At 38.6% G+C, this 17032-nt stretch overlaps 1 protein-coding gene across 7 annotated transcripts in view; it reads left to right on the forward strand.

Moving 5' to 3' along the window:
* COL24A1 (collagen type XXIV alpha 1 chain) overlaps window positions 1-17032 on the forward strand; it is a 171395-nt gene that overhangs the window by 78810 nt on the left and 75553 nt on the right. For all 7 annotated transcript variants that reach the window (XR_010884897.1, XR_010884898.1, XM_067300976.1 and 4 more), the window contains 3 exons: window positions 7136-7189; window positions 12114-12167; window positions 13510-13554. Coding sequence is in view for 5 of the 7 variants with exons in the window: in XM_067300976.1 (XP_067157077.1) it covers window positions 7136-7189; window positions 12114-12167; window positions 13510-13554 (153 nt within the window). In the remaining 2 variants the exon portion in view is untranslated. The remainder of the gene's footprint in view (window positions 1-7135; window positions 7190-12113; window positions 12168-13509; window positions 13555-17032) is intronic.

The following is a 17032-nucleotide window of genomic DNA, read 5'->3' on the forward strand; positions in this document are numbered from 1 at the left end:
CTTAAGGTACAGAAGATTTAGCTCATAATTTTTAAAGCAAAATATTAATATACAGGATCCTTGAATACAGCAGAAGTGCCTCATTTGCATATGCAGTTGGGATGAGCTGTCATGCAAATCCAGGTGTTGCAGGGATTACCCCCATCACGTGGTTTCTCAGACCCACTTCCCTTCATGAATTCCGCAACATGTTCACAAACAGAATCTTCCAAGCCTGGCTGAATATTTCCCTCTTACAAAATAATTTTAGTTGGAAGGAATGCAAAGAATAGGCACCAGTGACATGGGAAGCATCATTAAGCACCAGGGAGAAATTCACTGCTCAGAGCTAGGACCTTCAGTGCAGATACGGATGGGAAAACTTCCTCTCTGAAAAGCTCAGCTCAGGGGTGCAGAATTACTTCAGGCCTGGGAAGGCAAATGAAGTGTTTCTGGATAGGTAATCAAAGCATGACTCATCAGGTGTTTTTCTTTGAATATTTGACTGCAAAATGTCAGATTTAAAACTATAAAGAGGTGCTTCTCTTAGCTTTATTCACGCAAGCCAAACCCTTATGAAATAAAATCAGTTTTGCCTGTCCTGTGTGCACACATAAAAACATGGTCACCATATGGTAAAACAGCAGAAATGGAAGGGAGGCAGAACAGCTGTATACCAGGATCTTGAAGAAACTGGAAATTCCAGAAGTTCTTTAATAGAAGGAAGAAAAAATATCTACTTAAACTTGAAGATTGTATCTTATTTTCCCTGTTATTTTATACCTTATAAAAGTAGCTAATTGTTATTGCCAGGAGCTGTCTAGACACAATCAGATATGAGGTATGAGCAGTTAGTTACTGCAGTTTTTTATACAGGATCCTGACGGTGCATCTCTAGTCATCTTCCTTTCAAGAGCTCTAAAAACAGGCAGCCGGCAGGTCAAACAGAGCTGTTTTTCCTGTTCCTCTTTCATTATCTGAATGCTCAGACTTTTTGTGACCCCATGTAGAAAATGGAAATGTTAAATTCCATACTACGTGGTCTCCTTTATGCTTCTGGAAATAGCAATAGCTGTTACAGACTCCAGAATTCTAGTGAATAGTTTCTTCTAAGGAGAGTAATTTGAAGGTGGTATGGACATGACAACCTATATGCCTTTGAGGAAAGGTGGGTGGTGGTTGTTGTTTAAAAACAAAAAAAAATAAACAAAAAACGGCACTGGGATTTGTTGCCACTGTTGCCCAGTAGCAGAACATGTCAAATACTACTTCAAACTAGCTCTCTCTCCTGCTGTCCAAAACTTAGAGTGGGATTTACAAGTGTACCCCGTCCCCAGATTCAAGCTGCTGATTCAGGTCGGCGTGAGATAAGTAACTGTGGATCGTGTGAGCCAATTCTGGTTCCAGGTTCGGGGGGGGGGGGGGGGGGGTTGGGTCGTGGGGGGAAGGGGAGGTGTTTTTGTTTTTGTTTTTCTGGGTCTTTCCCATATGAAGAATAAGCAGTCCCATTCCTGATTCTCTTCCATATAGACTGTTGTAAATCAGGCGTTACTGTGGCTGAAGTCTATAGTTGCTCTGCACACAACGGCAGGAGCAGGCCCAGCACGCTTCATTTGTTATCCAAGGTTTTAGGCTTTTCAGATGCAGTTCAGCAGTGAGTTGTTTCCCCAGTCTTTCCCCTGCAGCTGTGTAGCAGAGGTGTACCAGGTCGGAGCTGAAATAAGCCACCCACTCATAGCGAAGCTGCACTGGGAATTGCAGTGCTGACCAGCAGGGGTGTAAGGGGGGAGGAACGAGGGCCTTGCTCTTGTTCTCTGGGCGGCTGTAGGACGCTTGGCTGCCACATGCATTTTTTTCAGTGCAGAGGTCCTGCAGCATCAAGCCAAACTCTTCTGGGTATATGGCCACAGAGCCAGGGGCTGTCGCATGCTGGAGTGCTTGCTGCTCACAAAGCACAGGATATTAGCAAGCCCTTTACAGAGTGTATTCTTGGTCAGTTTACAAGCTTTCCTGCTTTGTCATGGCATCTAAAAACAAACATCCAAATTTACAACTTTCTAGAGAGCTTTATTTTATTGATATAACTATCAGAAAGTGGTGGTCTAACTGTGTTTTAACCCACAACACCCACATTTACATACTGTGTATACTGAAGTTAGGTATGTAATGGATATTCTAAGCTGAATGAAATTAGAATAGGTTTTAAAAGACAGGTATCCATAGCATTTTACTTATAGGCAAATTTTGCTAAGAATCACATTTAATTATCCCCCAAGAATGGGGGTGATGGTTTCCTTCAGATGTGCCTTCAGAAGTACTCTGAGTATTATAAATAGTTTTCATCTGGAGCACAGGGAGTATTAGTCATTATCTTCAACAGAACTTTATTTCATCTGCAGATTATTTTGATTTGAAGTATTTAGCTCGTTCTTTCAGGAAGGTACTCATATGGGATTCAGCTGCTATATGTTTCATGCTCAAGGCAATAGCATTTCAAAGAAAAAGGGTACATTTGTATAATAGTAAACAGTCAAAAAGGCACATTTTTTGTAAGTGAATCATTGGCTGCTTTGAATTGTTTGTTTCAAAAGAGAAAAAAGTTTTTTTGATGCGTGTTTTATCTTATCACATGATGTTTTGAGGCTGTGTAAACAATACCATGAATGCAATAGCCTTTCAGTATTAAATAAATCAAATGACTTATCAAACTTATCAAATAAAATAGGTTAACATATAAATGACTTGAAGAGCATACAGAAATAAAGACAATTTTATAGCTGAATTATTTGCATGCTTTGGCATATGTCTGAAGAACTGTTCTGATTGCTGAAAGCCTGATAGTTTCTGCTTGCCTTTGTTTGAAGAATCTTTAACTAGTTCCCTCAAACTTGCTTGGCATAAACACCTCTTTCTGATCTTTTTTTAAAGAAATATGCACTAATTTTGGAAAAATATTCAATTTACTTTGCCTTTCTAATAATGTTGAAAAGGGAGTCTTCAGCTGACCCTTCAGTGTAGTTTGTTTTCTTCAGAGTGATTCTAATAGTTCAGTCTGCTTCTTCTAGGTCCTAGTGCATTTTCACAGACCTTCATAGATATTTTGCATTGGATTTGTATTCTTGTAGGTTTTTCTTTTTCAGACAGAGCTGTATGAGACCTCACGGAGAGGTGTGAGAGAGAAAATAGGTTTTTTGAATTAAGTTCTGTCTCTGCAGAGCTTGTCCTTTCAGAAGAATAATAAAGGCTTATTTGAGAAAGCAGAATTATATCTCTCATTTGCTTGATCTAGAGAGACTGTAGCTTTATGCAGAAATCTTCCTTTGGAGATTTCCTTTTATAAAAAAGCTTTAATAAAGCTTCTTGTTGAAATTCAGGGGCTGCATTTAGTCAGTATCACTTCTGAAAATTCATTCTATTTTCTCATTCAAATGAAACATTGCATGTAACTGAATGAAATCATTTCTGAGCAGGGAAACTTGGCAACCGAAGGGACTATCACAGACCCCAGAGAGGTTTTTGCTCTGTGCTGCCCTTACACAGCGCTCCCTTCCCAGCCCCGCTGAGGACGGCTGGGGAGCGCCTCAGGGAGCTAGAGGGCGTGAGGGCCAGTGCCTAACAGCGATGCTGGCATACGTCTTGTGGAAAACCCTTGGGGCAAGTTGGATTCTGCAAATGCAAGGGAATTCCTCGTGGAAACGGAGCATGTCCCAAACATCTCAATAGTCTGCTCCCGTATTAGCAGCCACACAGAAAATGAGTGAGAGAAAAGCAATAGCCTTTGCAGATCTGCCATCTCTGTGAGGACTGACCTCAGTGCTAAAAAGCGTACACTGGCACAGTAGCAATCCGTTGGTCTCTGCAGGGTTTTGTTATTTATTATATAGATAAATGGGACCAAAATATTAGTATTATTTATTTCTTTATGAAACATATTTCATGTTTAAATGCATTCAGCACAAAAATGAATGCTTTCACAGTAAGATTAAATCACCTGTGTTTTGAGATAGCTGGTACTTCAGTGATTTTTGATACTTCTAATATGATTAAACTAAGTGAACTCTAAAGTGCTTTGCTGGCAAAAGGCCATGTTGGCTGCAAGATTTTGAAAATATTTTGTAACCTACTAGCTGTCAGACTTCAGGCTGGTGGCAAAGTCCAGAGTCTATCCTCTACATTTCCTTAGAAGAAATCGTAATATCTATTAATATTTTGTTCTGAAGGGTGTCAGCTGAAAATTACATATTACAGCTGGAAACTACACATTGATTTCCCAGCCTTAACCTTTATGCAAGAATAATGATTTTGTGTTTTATTCTGGAGTGGCTTTATGGGAAATTGGCTGCTGAATAACTCTTGGCAAATTCAAATATAGGTAGAAGTATACCATGGCACTGCTTGTAATTTGAAGGGCAAACACATTTGCTGAGCTGTTTTAAAAACTCCTTTCTGGTTCATTCATTTTCTTGAATTGTCTTACATGGCACCATTATGCCATGGGTTATTGTCATGGGATGTGAGAACAACTTGGAAAGAGTCTTCTAGGACTGCCACAGCATCTACATCTTCTCTGTAGGTAGTGCTCAAGAGTGAAAAACTAAAACAGACTTATAGCAAAGAAAAATGATGAAGGTTTTAAACATTTAGCATTGCTAAGGTTGATGCTTTCTGGCTAATAGCCCTCTCATATCATAAGACTTTGTTTGAAATAGTAACGTTTCCAAATGTAATGATTGTTCTAACGCATTGCAGTTGTCAACACTTACATCTCATAGTTCTTACTGAATGTCTTCTGGAAGTATTTATGCAAATAAGTAAGATGAATTCCCTTACAAAAATGTAGGAATCTTTCTAAGTAGACATTTTCTGTGACAAAATATTTTCTGGAATGTTTATTAACATAAGGGAAGTTGTCTCTGTGTCACATTTAGTGCATTTTCACACATTAGAAAATTATAAAGATATATAGATGTACAATATCCCTCTCCTTTAATTATTTAATGCCTGTAAACTCAGCAAATTTCAGAATATGATAGGATAACTTAGCAACTTCCATAGCATTGACCTAACTCTCCAGTATAGTTCAGTAGGTGAGTTTGGTCAGGATTTTTAAAAAAATTCTTAAAAACTGTTTAGAAATGTGGGCTGATACAAACGATGTAATTTAGGTAACAGTCTGGATGCCTTTGTCACCTGTGACTAATAAGCCATGTGCCACCTAGAGGCATGTTGGAGGTCTTGCACAACTCTACTAGTAATTACTGTTTTGTTGCAAAAAGAAATGATTTTTTGACATTTTTGTGAAACGCTGCATGTTACGGTGGTTCCAGTTATTCTGAAAATTCAGCAGAATTCTTTTACAGCTTACTATCGGGTTTTCTTTAGCATTCATTAGTATTCAAGTAATAACATTGAAGGGTTTTTTTTAAGAAATCATGATTGTTTTATATTTTTTGTTTCCTACATGTATTTTAGATTTATTAAATAAACACATCTAACAATATTTGCATCCTATTTACCTATTTGTCCTGTTTATAACTCTATTTGCATCCTCTTAAGATCAATTTATAAAAAGTAAGCAGAAGAAACCATCAGCTAAGAACAGTGACGCCCTAAATACTTTTTTCTTTTATTATTATGTGACAGCTGTACTGTTCTACTTACGGGGGAAATAGTATTTTCTTATAAACCTCTTGCTTTAGTCTGACTTCACTTTACCTTTCTGGTAAGTGTTTTGTGATTAATATCAGCCAATTTTGAATGATCATTAAAAATGGTTGTCAGCTGTATTTCAAGCTCGGTTGTTTTGGGAGAACAGAGTGCAGCTAACTATATTTCACCCAGTGAGACAATTTTGTATGCCTCTCTTGTGCTTGAAGAAACTAAAAATGACTCTTGAAGCTTTACTGTTGACATGCATTAGCCTGCAGTATGGAAGAGTGCCAGAGGGAATTTCATGCTGGAAGTTCTTTATGAAATGTTCTTTAAAATCTTTTGAATGTGTATAGTGCTTTTACTTCCATAACTGGACAAGTATGCATGCAAAGAATGATATTTCTAATTTTCACTTTGCAATGATTTTCTGTTAAGGAAGAAGGTAACTAGTGTTTACTAGCATTGGGCATAGGATGCACACAGAACTTGTAATAAATATTTTACTCAGAACAAAACTTTTCAGCAACAGTTTTTTTCTATTTTCATATAGGCAATTTTTTTAGAATTTAAAAGGTTATAAAAATAACAAAATAAAATATTATGCTGGCAGGTGACTGAGTGGCCCCTGTGCTAATTAAAGAGTCAGAGTTACCAATGCTTTACTTTATCCTACAAATACAAAGATTACATTTCTTCAGGGAGTGTTTATGAAACTTAACTCACTAATGTTTATGTTGCATATGGGTTAGCAGCATCATTTTTGTTTCCTTAAAATAAACTCGTTCCTTGTAAAGCAGTCTGCTTGTAGCACTGGATTTCTCTGACATAGAAGTATCTCCATGGTGTCCCACTCAGCGCCTACTGGCCAAATAGTTTTAGGTGACAGTTTTAGGTAATTCATTTCTTTTGCATATTTGGTTTGTTCTTTACCAACAACTGGACCTATACCACACACTATTTCACAAAGGCTTATTCTGAATAATATTATGTGCTACTGACCTTCACTTACTACCAGCCAGAACTAGATTAGCACCTGCTGATTTGGAGGCAAAAGGCTTCCTACCATTTTCTTAATCTTGCAGTGATCTGGTCCTTAAAGCCAGGCCAAGAATTGCTTTGGCTGCACTCGAAGCTTTTTTTTTTTTAAAAAAAAAAGTTGAATTAAAGCTTGCTGCTTTGTGGGGTTTTTGTATATCAGGACCAGTCCAATGGTTTAATTACAAACACTGTTTAGTGGATAAAAAGTCTCATGTTAAGAGAAATTAAATCCATACTGACATCTGCTAAATTGCGTTTAATGAAAGCCGCCTAAAATCTGTCACTTATGCAAGTCCTGTCAAGGGAACTTAATGGACTTTGACATTCTGAGGATGGTAGAACAAATCTATTTCTTCATTTCTGTGATTCAGGTTTGTTAAATTTCTTGAATGAGTGAACAGAATCAAAACAAATACATTGAAAACATTCCTACATTATAAATCATTTGTCTGTCTGTTTTAATTAGGGTTTTCCAGGAGATATTGGTGTACCTGGAGTAAATGGCCCTGAAGGTCCAAAGGTAAGACTATGTGGAACTTTATTCACAATAGCAGTAAACAGTATAAATCTCTGAGGAAAAGCTCTGAAAGATGGACACTGGTATTACACGAAAGTAATTTTATTGTCGGACTACAGATACTTTGCCTCAGGTGTTTATATGAGGAAGTCAGACTAATGTTTAATGCTGTCCACACAGTTATGAGGGTAATTTCTGCGTTAGATGGAAACATAATGGCAAGTCAAGTGCAAGGAAGTGTGGCAATAGCACCATGTAGCTAGAAAGTAGTACATATTTCACCTATATTTAAATAAGAGAAAATGAATTCCAAATGCACACAGACCTCTATAAGCTCACCTGAATAATACATGATATTTTGGAACAAATTTTGAAGGAATTAATAGCTAAAAATATGGAAAAATGGATAAAATTCACATGCATCTACTAAAGGATGGACAGTGCCAGATTCATTGAGCATCTGTTCTTTAGTAGAGTAACTAATATTTTAAACCAGGTTTAGGCAATAAGTCATATATAAAAAGTTTTCAATGAAGTTTTGGATAAAAGCACATCTGGAAAATTTTTGTTTAAAATGGAAAAGATAGAGACCAGTACAAAAAATGTAGGTGGGTCAGAAATTAACCTGTAGAGAGGTGACTGGGTTGTAACTAAAAATTGACTATTTGTGGTTGAAAGGAAAGTACCAGTGAAGTTCCTCATTTATCATTCTTAGGACTTTTCTTACATAGTATTTTCAGTAATAAATAGGCTCAAGTATGTCAGAATGAAATTTGTATAAGGAACAAAGTTGAGCATCTTCATATAACCTTAAAAATTGTCCTTTGTACCAATTCGTCCTGCTTCTTGTGGCACTACTGGAGCAAGTCCAGCGAAGGGCTACAAAGATGATTAGGGGACTGGAGCATCTCTCTTATGAGGAAAGGCTGAGAGAGCTGGGCCTGTTTAGCCTGGAGAAGAGAAGGCTGAGAGGAGATCTTATCAACGTGTACAAGTATCTGAAGGGAGGGTGTCGAGAGGATGGGACCAGACTCTTTTCAGTGGTGCCCAGCAACAGGACGCGAGGCAACGGGCACAAACTGAAACACAGATGCTTCCATCTGAACATGAGGAAAAACTTTTTCACTGTGAGGGTGACAGAGCACTGGAACAGGTTGCCCAGAGAGGTTGTGGAGTCTCCTTCCCTGGAGATATTCAAAACGCGCCTGGATGCGATCCTGTGCAATGTGCTCTAGGTGACCCTGCTTGAGCAGGGGGGTTGGACTAGATGATCTCCAGAGGTCCCTTCCAACCTCAACCATTCTGTGATTCTGTGATTCTGTTACTCCAAACTCATGTGTGCAGGGGTTAAAACAATAAATCCTACTGTAAAGTGAGGGCTTCACAGCCAGCAGTAGAAGGAAAGACACTGCCAGGTCTCTTTGAAGGAAGAGTGTGATAAGGCTGTTAGAAATGAAGTGTAATTCTAGAACACATCAGGCAAGGTGTTTTGTTAATGCCATTGTACAAAGCACGGGAAGACTTTATCTAAGTAGCACATGCAGTTCCAAGCATTTGTATTTAAGAAGGACTCAATCAAATGGGTATAGACGGAGAAAAGGCTGTTTGAATGACTGTATTATGAGAGATGGCTTATTTTTCCTACCAAAATAAAGGGCCTGTCTGAGCTGTGTAAGTAAAGTGGAGGGCAAAAATTAAGGAGACAAAAGAACTGTGCAAGACCAACAATGACACTGGGCCAAGGACAAAATATGTGAGCTGCCGTGAATCAACTGAGATGGAAATTAAAAGATTTCTCATCAGCCCAGCAGTGAAATTCTGGGGCAGCTTGCTTAAGAAAAAGCAGGGAACTGTAAGTGGTTTAAAAATGGAAAATGGTAATTTTCCCTCTATGCCAAAATTCATCATTCTAGAGAACATCTTAAATAATCCAGTTGCCAAAGCCCTAGTCATGCTCAGTTTTTGCTGCATCTCTTATCTTTGAGCTGTGTCAAGATCCTTGTCCCAAAATAGCCCAGACATTAATTTACTGGGGTGGCTGAGAACTCAGTATTTGGTGGGGCAAAGGGGAGAAGTTAAGAACATTTCCAGAGACAGGCGTGGACCTTTTCATGTATTTCATTCTCATTTATAGCTTGGTTAACTTGTTTGTTTTTCTTATTTCTATGTATGATGTTGGCAGCCTTTTATGAATGATTCTTTGCTGAATGTTGCCGTGGTAGTTGCTCCTGTGTTTCTGAGAACAGTGAATTAGCAGGGCACTTAAAAAGAACTTTTGATGAAAGATTATGTCTAGGGTCTAGGGAACACAGAAGAAGACAAACACAGGTGTTCTTGAACTACAGATCAAATTTAACTATCCAAGCTACTGATACATGAATGCTGTAACTGAGATCTAATCCCACTACCTGGTTCCTTTGCTAAGTGAGATTATATTATTCCTCATTATATCCAAAGTGCAAAATTAGATGTTTTTGTTAGAATTGAGTTGGTCTCAGACCTACAGTACTGATTTATTGCCTTTTCACCTAAATTCCAGCAAAAAAGTGCTAAGAGGTAGTCCACAATGTTTATTTTAGACTCTGCCTTCCTTCGATACAGAATTACATAGCTGAATGAGATTTGGTGGCCTCCAGCACATTTGCTCTTAGATGCAAAAAGCTTAGACAGCCTGCTTTAACCAGGGAGAATAGATGGCTTACATTTGAGATGAAGTATTACCAGATTGGAAAAGTTCTTACACTGCTTTTATTACCAATGGAGAAGGTCTGCGTAATGCTGGAAATGTGTGGCTTTCAGGATTCCCAGATGTCTTGTGTTGACTGAAGTTTCAAAAATTTTCCCCCAGCTTTTTTAAGGAAAATTGTTTTCACTATGCTCTCCTTATGCTTTTGTTTTATGCTTCCTCAGAAGCAATACTCATTTTAAAAGCCAAGAAGGCAAGGTAAACTTCATTTCTTGGCAATTGGCATGGGAGAAATTCAGCATCATGGTGGAAAGCTTAAGCTCTGTGAGCATGATCAGCCATCTCTAAAAACCAGCAGCACTTCTGGATTGTCCATTTCCTCCAAATTAGTGCAGTAATCAGCAAATCTGACCTCCTTAAAGTGATGTTCAAAGGTTATATTATATAATTTGATCTACAACACATTATTCAGCTTGGAAAACATATTTTAGAAGGTGTTTGATCTTGATCCACTGCTCATAAAAAAAAAAAAAAAGCGCACTTACATAAAAGAAAAAAAATAAATGTTTTTACTTTGAGAAGTTCTGAAATAATTTTCTGTTTGTTTCCTATGTTATTCTTGTAAGTATTTCTGTTCTGCAACCAAGAAAACTGAGAGGAAAAGACAGACATATTCTGGCTACAGGACTAGTTTTTCCAGCAACATTTGTTGTGCTGTGGAAGTAGTTGAGAACTTCCTTCCTCTGCTAATTGATGTTTTGTTTGGCTAACATATTTACTACTAGTGGCTATTAGGAGTTCCTCCAGTCCTGGAAGGGACAGTCAACTGGAAAGTAATATGTATGTGAAATACAGGGTACCCCCATTTGCTGATTCCCCCAGATTCTTTCCAGACATTCTGGCACATCTCTAGGACTACCTTCATTTTCTGTTCTTTGCCTGAAACCTCAAAGCAGAAATGGATGGTTCATTCAGTCTTAATATCCCTTTTAAAGTCTGAGACTTTTTTCCAGATCCAAGTAAGTTCAGTGTAAGGGTGCATGCAGTAGCAGTGTTGCTAACATTTCCATTGTGCAACTACATTATACTGAAAACCATATCTCTTACTGTGTTTTGCTGTTACAATGAACCTACAGTTCTGCCAAAGAAAAAATTTCCTGACTAACTACACAGGGATGTTATTTAGGTAGTGCTGCTAAAAACCTTCCTGTTGCTTTTGCAGTGGCATGTCATGCTGCAGTTCTCCACCCCAAGCTTTTGTACACTGATGGGCTCATTGATGAAACTGTACCTCGAGGTGGCTGGTTCCATTTTCTGTTCCATTTTACTTTGCGTGCTAAGTAGGCTCTTACTGGACCAATGCCTGCACCTTCAGTCTAGACTTCAGCTTCATTAGTAAGCAATTAATAAGGCTTACACTTGGAACTTTCCCACCATCTCTTTCTTCAGAGGCTAATCATATCTCTCCTAAAGGGCAGTTTCTTTGTTCTTGTTGCTTTATCTGATATTGCTAAGCTTAGCTTTCCCAGAACATTAATAATATGGTTACACAGATTTTTTTTTTTTGTCCTACGTCAGTTCAAGTGCTTTTCCTAATTACTGCCATTGTAATTTGGATGACCGAGATTTTTGACACACCTCTAGCTGCTAAGTCATTTTAACAAAGTTTTGGAAATGTTGCTATAAGCAGATGTGAAAACTCGGAGTTGGCAGAGGCTAAGGTTCTTTATCTCTGAGATGCTGATTATAATCCTGACAGAGAAGTAAGGGCTGAAAATCACAAGCAGGTCTGGACAAGCTGGTAGTCTAAATTCACTTTGTAGTTCGTTTCCATTGCAACATTATCATCAACTGTTATGCTGTAAATTACCTAAATCAAAGATCTATGAGAGTTGTGCTGGTTCCACTTTAATCTTAATGTGATGGCATGATTTATGTCTTCCTAGAAGAGCAATTGTTCCTTTGCAAGATCCAATTTTTCTAATTTCCTTTTCAAAAGAATGAAAAAAAAAGTCTTAGAAAAATCTATGTAGTTTAAGTTTGTAAAATACTCAGTTTTCCAACAGATGTTAAAATTCTGCTATGTCTACTCCTGATTTCCCAAGGGAAAAGGACAATAGTAAGTAATGAGGTCTGCTTCCTCAGTTTTCAGTTTCTGTCCAGGCTTGTAAGAGGAAAGACATTAGGCCAACGTGACTCTTAGTTGATGTAAGGACTCACTATCATTGTTTTGATGCTTAGGGACTTCTCGGTGACCGAGGGCCTCCAGGGCCACCAGGCCCCAAAGGAGTTGAGGTAAGATGGAAAAATTATCTAATCAACAGATTACTTTTAAAATAAAAAGCTGGGGGATGTTGTTAGATGATAATGGTTAGGTATTTATGGTGTTGTCATGCAAGATTTCAAGTTTGTTGCATTTCGGCAAATGTTGCATGCAGCTTTTAGCAGTGTTATGGGGCTTTATTTTCATGGTCTTAGTGGAATCCCAGAGAATCTGGGTCCAATCTTGCACGGGTTTTTACTTAAAGTGTGGTGGGGGTAGCAAGGGGAGAAAAAGTGTTTGAGAATTTAATTACAATATCCTAGCTCTACTTAAGTAAATGATGAGACCCCTATTAAGTGAAGGGGGAGGAAGGTGTCTTTTCATCTTGTAAATGTATTAAGTATTCCTAATTTATCACCATAAAAATAAAATCTCATGTCTCTCTGGCTAAAATAATTAATTTAATCAATGAATCTGAGGATAGTGCTTTGGACTTCTAAGTAGCTTGCTTAATTATGGTCTTTCAGGACAGATTTTGAGTGATTAAAGGCTAACAGCGTCAAAATGATCTGTTCAGTTAGAAGCTGGGAGGCTGCAGATAGGGTTTCTCAATTCCTCTGTTTCATATTGCTTGTAATTGAAAAGGTTGTGTACTGCTTCCTCCAAAAGCCAAAGCAAATCTTCCATACTGAGAAGGATCAGTGAACATCAGCATGACATCCCGACACAGCATTGATACAAATCCATGCTTTAATATAACTTTATAGTGAGTCTACCCTGAAGAGTTAACACTGCAGTTCCCTGTCATGTATAATTATATCAGTGCACATTGCAGTGTAGGCACAGTGTCTCATTTCTTCTCCTAAACCCCTGACAATTATGCTCCTGGGAATAACAGCCTGACCTCCCAACCTCCTCAATCCCTTGGAAAAGGCGAAACGGCTTGGCTGACTCATTGGCCATGCCGTAGTCATGGGGAGGTGAAAAGCAGGAACGCTCCTACTGCTCATATAGTCCTCAAGTGTCAAATGCTGCTAGAAGGAAAGTAACTGTAGGACAGACAGAGAGGATGACCATCATTGCAGAGTCTCCCCCTGCTCAAAACTGAAAATATTTCTATAAAAAAATGTATACCAACTGTTTCATAGCCTTTCTGGCTGTCTCTGACAGTTGTATAGGGCATGGCTTTCCAGCTAATTAATTTAACTGAGGTCAGAATAGTGTATCTCATAATCTTTCCCTCAGACTTAAAGACCCATAAATACATATATGAACCAAATTTAAGATGATACCATATATAAAAGCAGTCTCTGCAGATTTTCTTTAAAAGCTAGACTTTGGTATCAAGATTACTGAAGTCCTGCTTTCTTTTAGGGAGAAGTAGGACCACTTGGACCTATTGGAGGAGTTGGACCAAGAGTAAGTATAATAATTTTGTTACTGCAGACTATTTTTCAGCAGCAAAAGAATTTTTCCTTTGGAGGAAAAATTTACTGTGAAAAGTGACTGTGTTAAAATGGCACCTCCTGAATAAATGCATCTGTTTTCTAAGCACGTGTTCTAAGGAGAACAGGGAGGAGAAATGGTTTTCCATATGCAGAATTTGGGATAAAACCACTACCATTGTTCACAAAATAAAATTTTTAGAAAGGAAAAAGATTCAGTAACAAAGTGGTCAGGCTTCTGAGACAGAAGAAACTGCAGTGCGCTTCCTAGGACTGAACCAGGTGGCATCAGAATACTTAAATCAGGGAAGAGAGCATGAGACTTGACTCAGAGAGCAATATAAAGGGTTGACGTTTAAAGAAATCATTCTCTGATTGTAAATTAATCTAATAGCTGCTGAAAGCAGTAAAACTAGAATGTCTCAAAGACATTTGTACTGACACATTTTAGAAGATAATTTCACTTCACCAATTTTTAGTTGTGAAAATATACTACTGCTATGCTTATTTTGAGGGACTTGAAGCTTATTTTTAGAAAAATTCTAAGCTAAAAGTGAGTAATGGCCTACAGTAGGGGCCACAGGACTGTTGCTAACTTTACTGAAAGAAATATGAACTTCTGCCTTTACTTAATTTGCTTATATGGGGAGAATAATTGTCTTGAGCTTCATTTTGGATGACTTCCCATTTCTTGCATGGACTTGGGAAAGCTTTTCCCCCTGTTCCCCAGCTCTAGAATGAATATATTCCTATGTCATTTTCCTGTTCATTAGCTCTCTTGTCTATATATTAGAGCTACTCAAAAATAGGAATTACCATCCCATTTAGATATAGTATTAAAAGCTTATTTTCAACATGCATTAGATTAAAAGTTTAAAACAGTTCACTTTTAGCTGAGGAAAAATACAAAAAATTTAATAGAATTTCAAAACACTTTGTGACTCAGTTCAATATTCAGCTTCATCTGCCTGAGCGCCTGCCAAGAGCCTCATGGAAATTTTTATTTTGGCTGCCTCATCCCTTGTCTCCTCCTTGGGCAGAGCTTCGTGGCTGGACAGCATCTCCCATGCTGTGCTGTGGCAATTGGGAAAGAGAAGCTTCAGAGCAGACCCTACCTTCACATTCTTGTGCATCACCACACATACACAGGCTGCCACAGGCCACATGACTGGTGTCAAAGTGACCCAAGAGGAAACATTTCTGTGTAACCCAGCAAACTGAAATATTTTTGATCTCTTTTGGGTCAGTTTGACCTCAGTTAATTTGTTCTTGATTTTTCTCAATGGAAAATGTGTACAGCATTGGCATGTCTGATGGCTGCTTAGTTTCTCCAAGCTGTTGAGAGGAGAATGAGGTGGGCCCAGGGTTGCTGTCTCCAGGCATTTTTGAGTAGCTTGCTAGCTAACATTCCCTGCTGAAATGAGAGAGGGGAGAAATGGGGCTTTTGTAGTCAGTGGGAAAACCCTGCCTGGTTTTCCCCTTCGTCCCAGGACCCATCTGTTTTCACCTGGCCTCTGCTGGCTCGAGCTATTTCAGAGCTTCAGGCCAATTTTTTTGTACTGCCTCTCTGAACTCTCTTCCCACCTCTGCTTGTCCTTGCTTCTTCCCTCCTGCTTGTAACACAGATTGCATGATTACATTGCAGAGAGAGTCCCAGTCACGAAGTTGTTAAATCTAATATAGGTTAGCAGAACTGAGTCAGTAAGCTCTTGAAGACATCTGTCTTTTTAAATCTTTCTTGGTGATTGCAGCTTCACATTCGTTTGGTTTACATAGTCTTTGTTTCCAGGTTCCACGAAGGGAGTTTAAAATACATCTGAAAGTAAATGTTATCAAAGGTGTGATCTTATATTTGTCTTCACTGTGCTAATTAAGTAGTCAGATGGTGTGGGGAAAGTGTCTGAGAGGGACTGAAGAAGTGACTTACTGTGCACGGCCCCAAGGCCCCATCAGTGGTCAGCTATGCCCCTCTGGGCAGATGTCTCTCTAAGCCGCTTTTTGCAGCCTCTAGGGGGTGAGGTTTCCTTGTCCTGCTCCACTTGCCTTACCAGCAGTTCTCCTAATGTCTAGCCTTTCTGTCCGAATGTCTTGCCTGTGTCTTTCTTGCTGTAATCTTGTGTCTTGTCCTACAGACTTATAGGTATGAATAATAGGTTACTCTCCTCTTTTTGGCATCTGTTAACCTGACTCTCTGTAGTTTTCTCTAAACTAGGTAAGGTAAAATATCTTAGTGGATGATGTATTTTAGACCTTTGATTATTCTTATAAAACTATTCCAGTCGTCTCTTGGGCAGTAATGGAACAGGTTTCTAGCTCATCTGGAATCACTAATCTCCTCTACTGTGTGGTTTTCAGGTAAAAGTGCTTAGCCAATGTCAGATTTAGGCATGTGCCAAGCAAACAGCCATACAGTTTCTCCTCATTTTTAACAGCCCCTTTCACTCTCTTCCCCCCTTGCCCCATTCCTAACATTTGTTCAAAAAAATGTATGCGAAACAAAACACATCCCTGGGTCCCGCCTGACGAATGCTGCCAGCAAAGTCCACCATCAGCTACTGAAACAGAAGATAAATTTGAACCTGTACTTCAGATCCCAGGTCTCAGCTTGGAAAAAAATTCCCATATATCTAAAATAAGTAGAGTCAAAATTCAGGATTCCTCCCCACTGAACTAAGGATAGATCTCAAGTTCCACAGAGTTCAGCCTGCTTGAATTTAGGAAGAGCTCTTGAGCTGAATCTGGTCACAGGATTTGCTTTCCATTCATGTCTTTCCAAACATTCACACCCATTCTATTCTAATGTCGAATATTTGCATTGTCTCTTAAATTAATCCTTATAAATCAAAAAAATACTGATTTTTACTATCTGCTTATTTGACCAGTAAAACTACATTAGATGCCACTTAAAGAAGTGACTGTTTATTCAGGTTCCTCCCAATTAACTGTCTCAAAAGTTATCCAAATATTAACATTAGAACTGCCAGTGTAGCTCAGCTCAGTCAATACAAGCATTGCTACTTTTTTATATCTTCTTCATCACTGGAGGAGGAAATGCCTTTGGTGGGGGGAAAATTGTTTTAAATCATAAAATTAAAAGGAATTGTTGTGAAGCAATTCCTTTGTGATACATGTGTAAAGCAAAAGCTGCAAGAAATAGGTGGTATTTTTATATAGTCATGTTCTGAGCAGTTCCTCCTGAAAGAGTGAGAAAAGTGCTCTCGAAGCCACTCCATTCTGCTGAGGCAGTATTTTCTGAAGTTGAATATGTCTTCCTGCGGGCTGAAGGCATGCAAGGAGCTTGTGGAGAGATGGGAAGGGAGCAGTAGGGAGAGAGATCTATAGTAAAATACACAAGCCTTTATCTCCCCGTTGTGAGATGAAAGGAAGCATGTTTCCTGAAAGGGGAGGGCAGAACTTCTAGTTAATATTTTAGGAAACAGACATTTCCTTTG

This window comes from Apteryx mantelli, chromosome 8 (genome assembly GCF_036417845.1).
Source record: "Apteryx mantelli isolate bAptMan1 chromosome 8, bAptMan1.hap1, whole genome shotgun sequence".
In the NCBI taxonomy this organism is placed as follows: Eukaryota; Metazoa; Chordata; class Aves; order Apterygiformes; family Apterygidae; genus Apteryx; species Apteryx mantelli.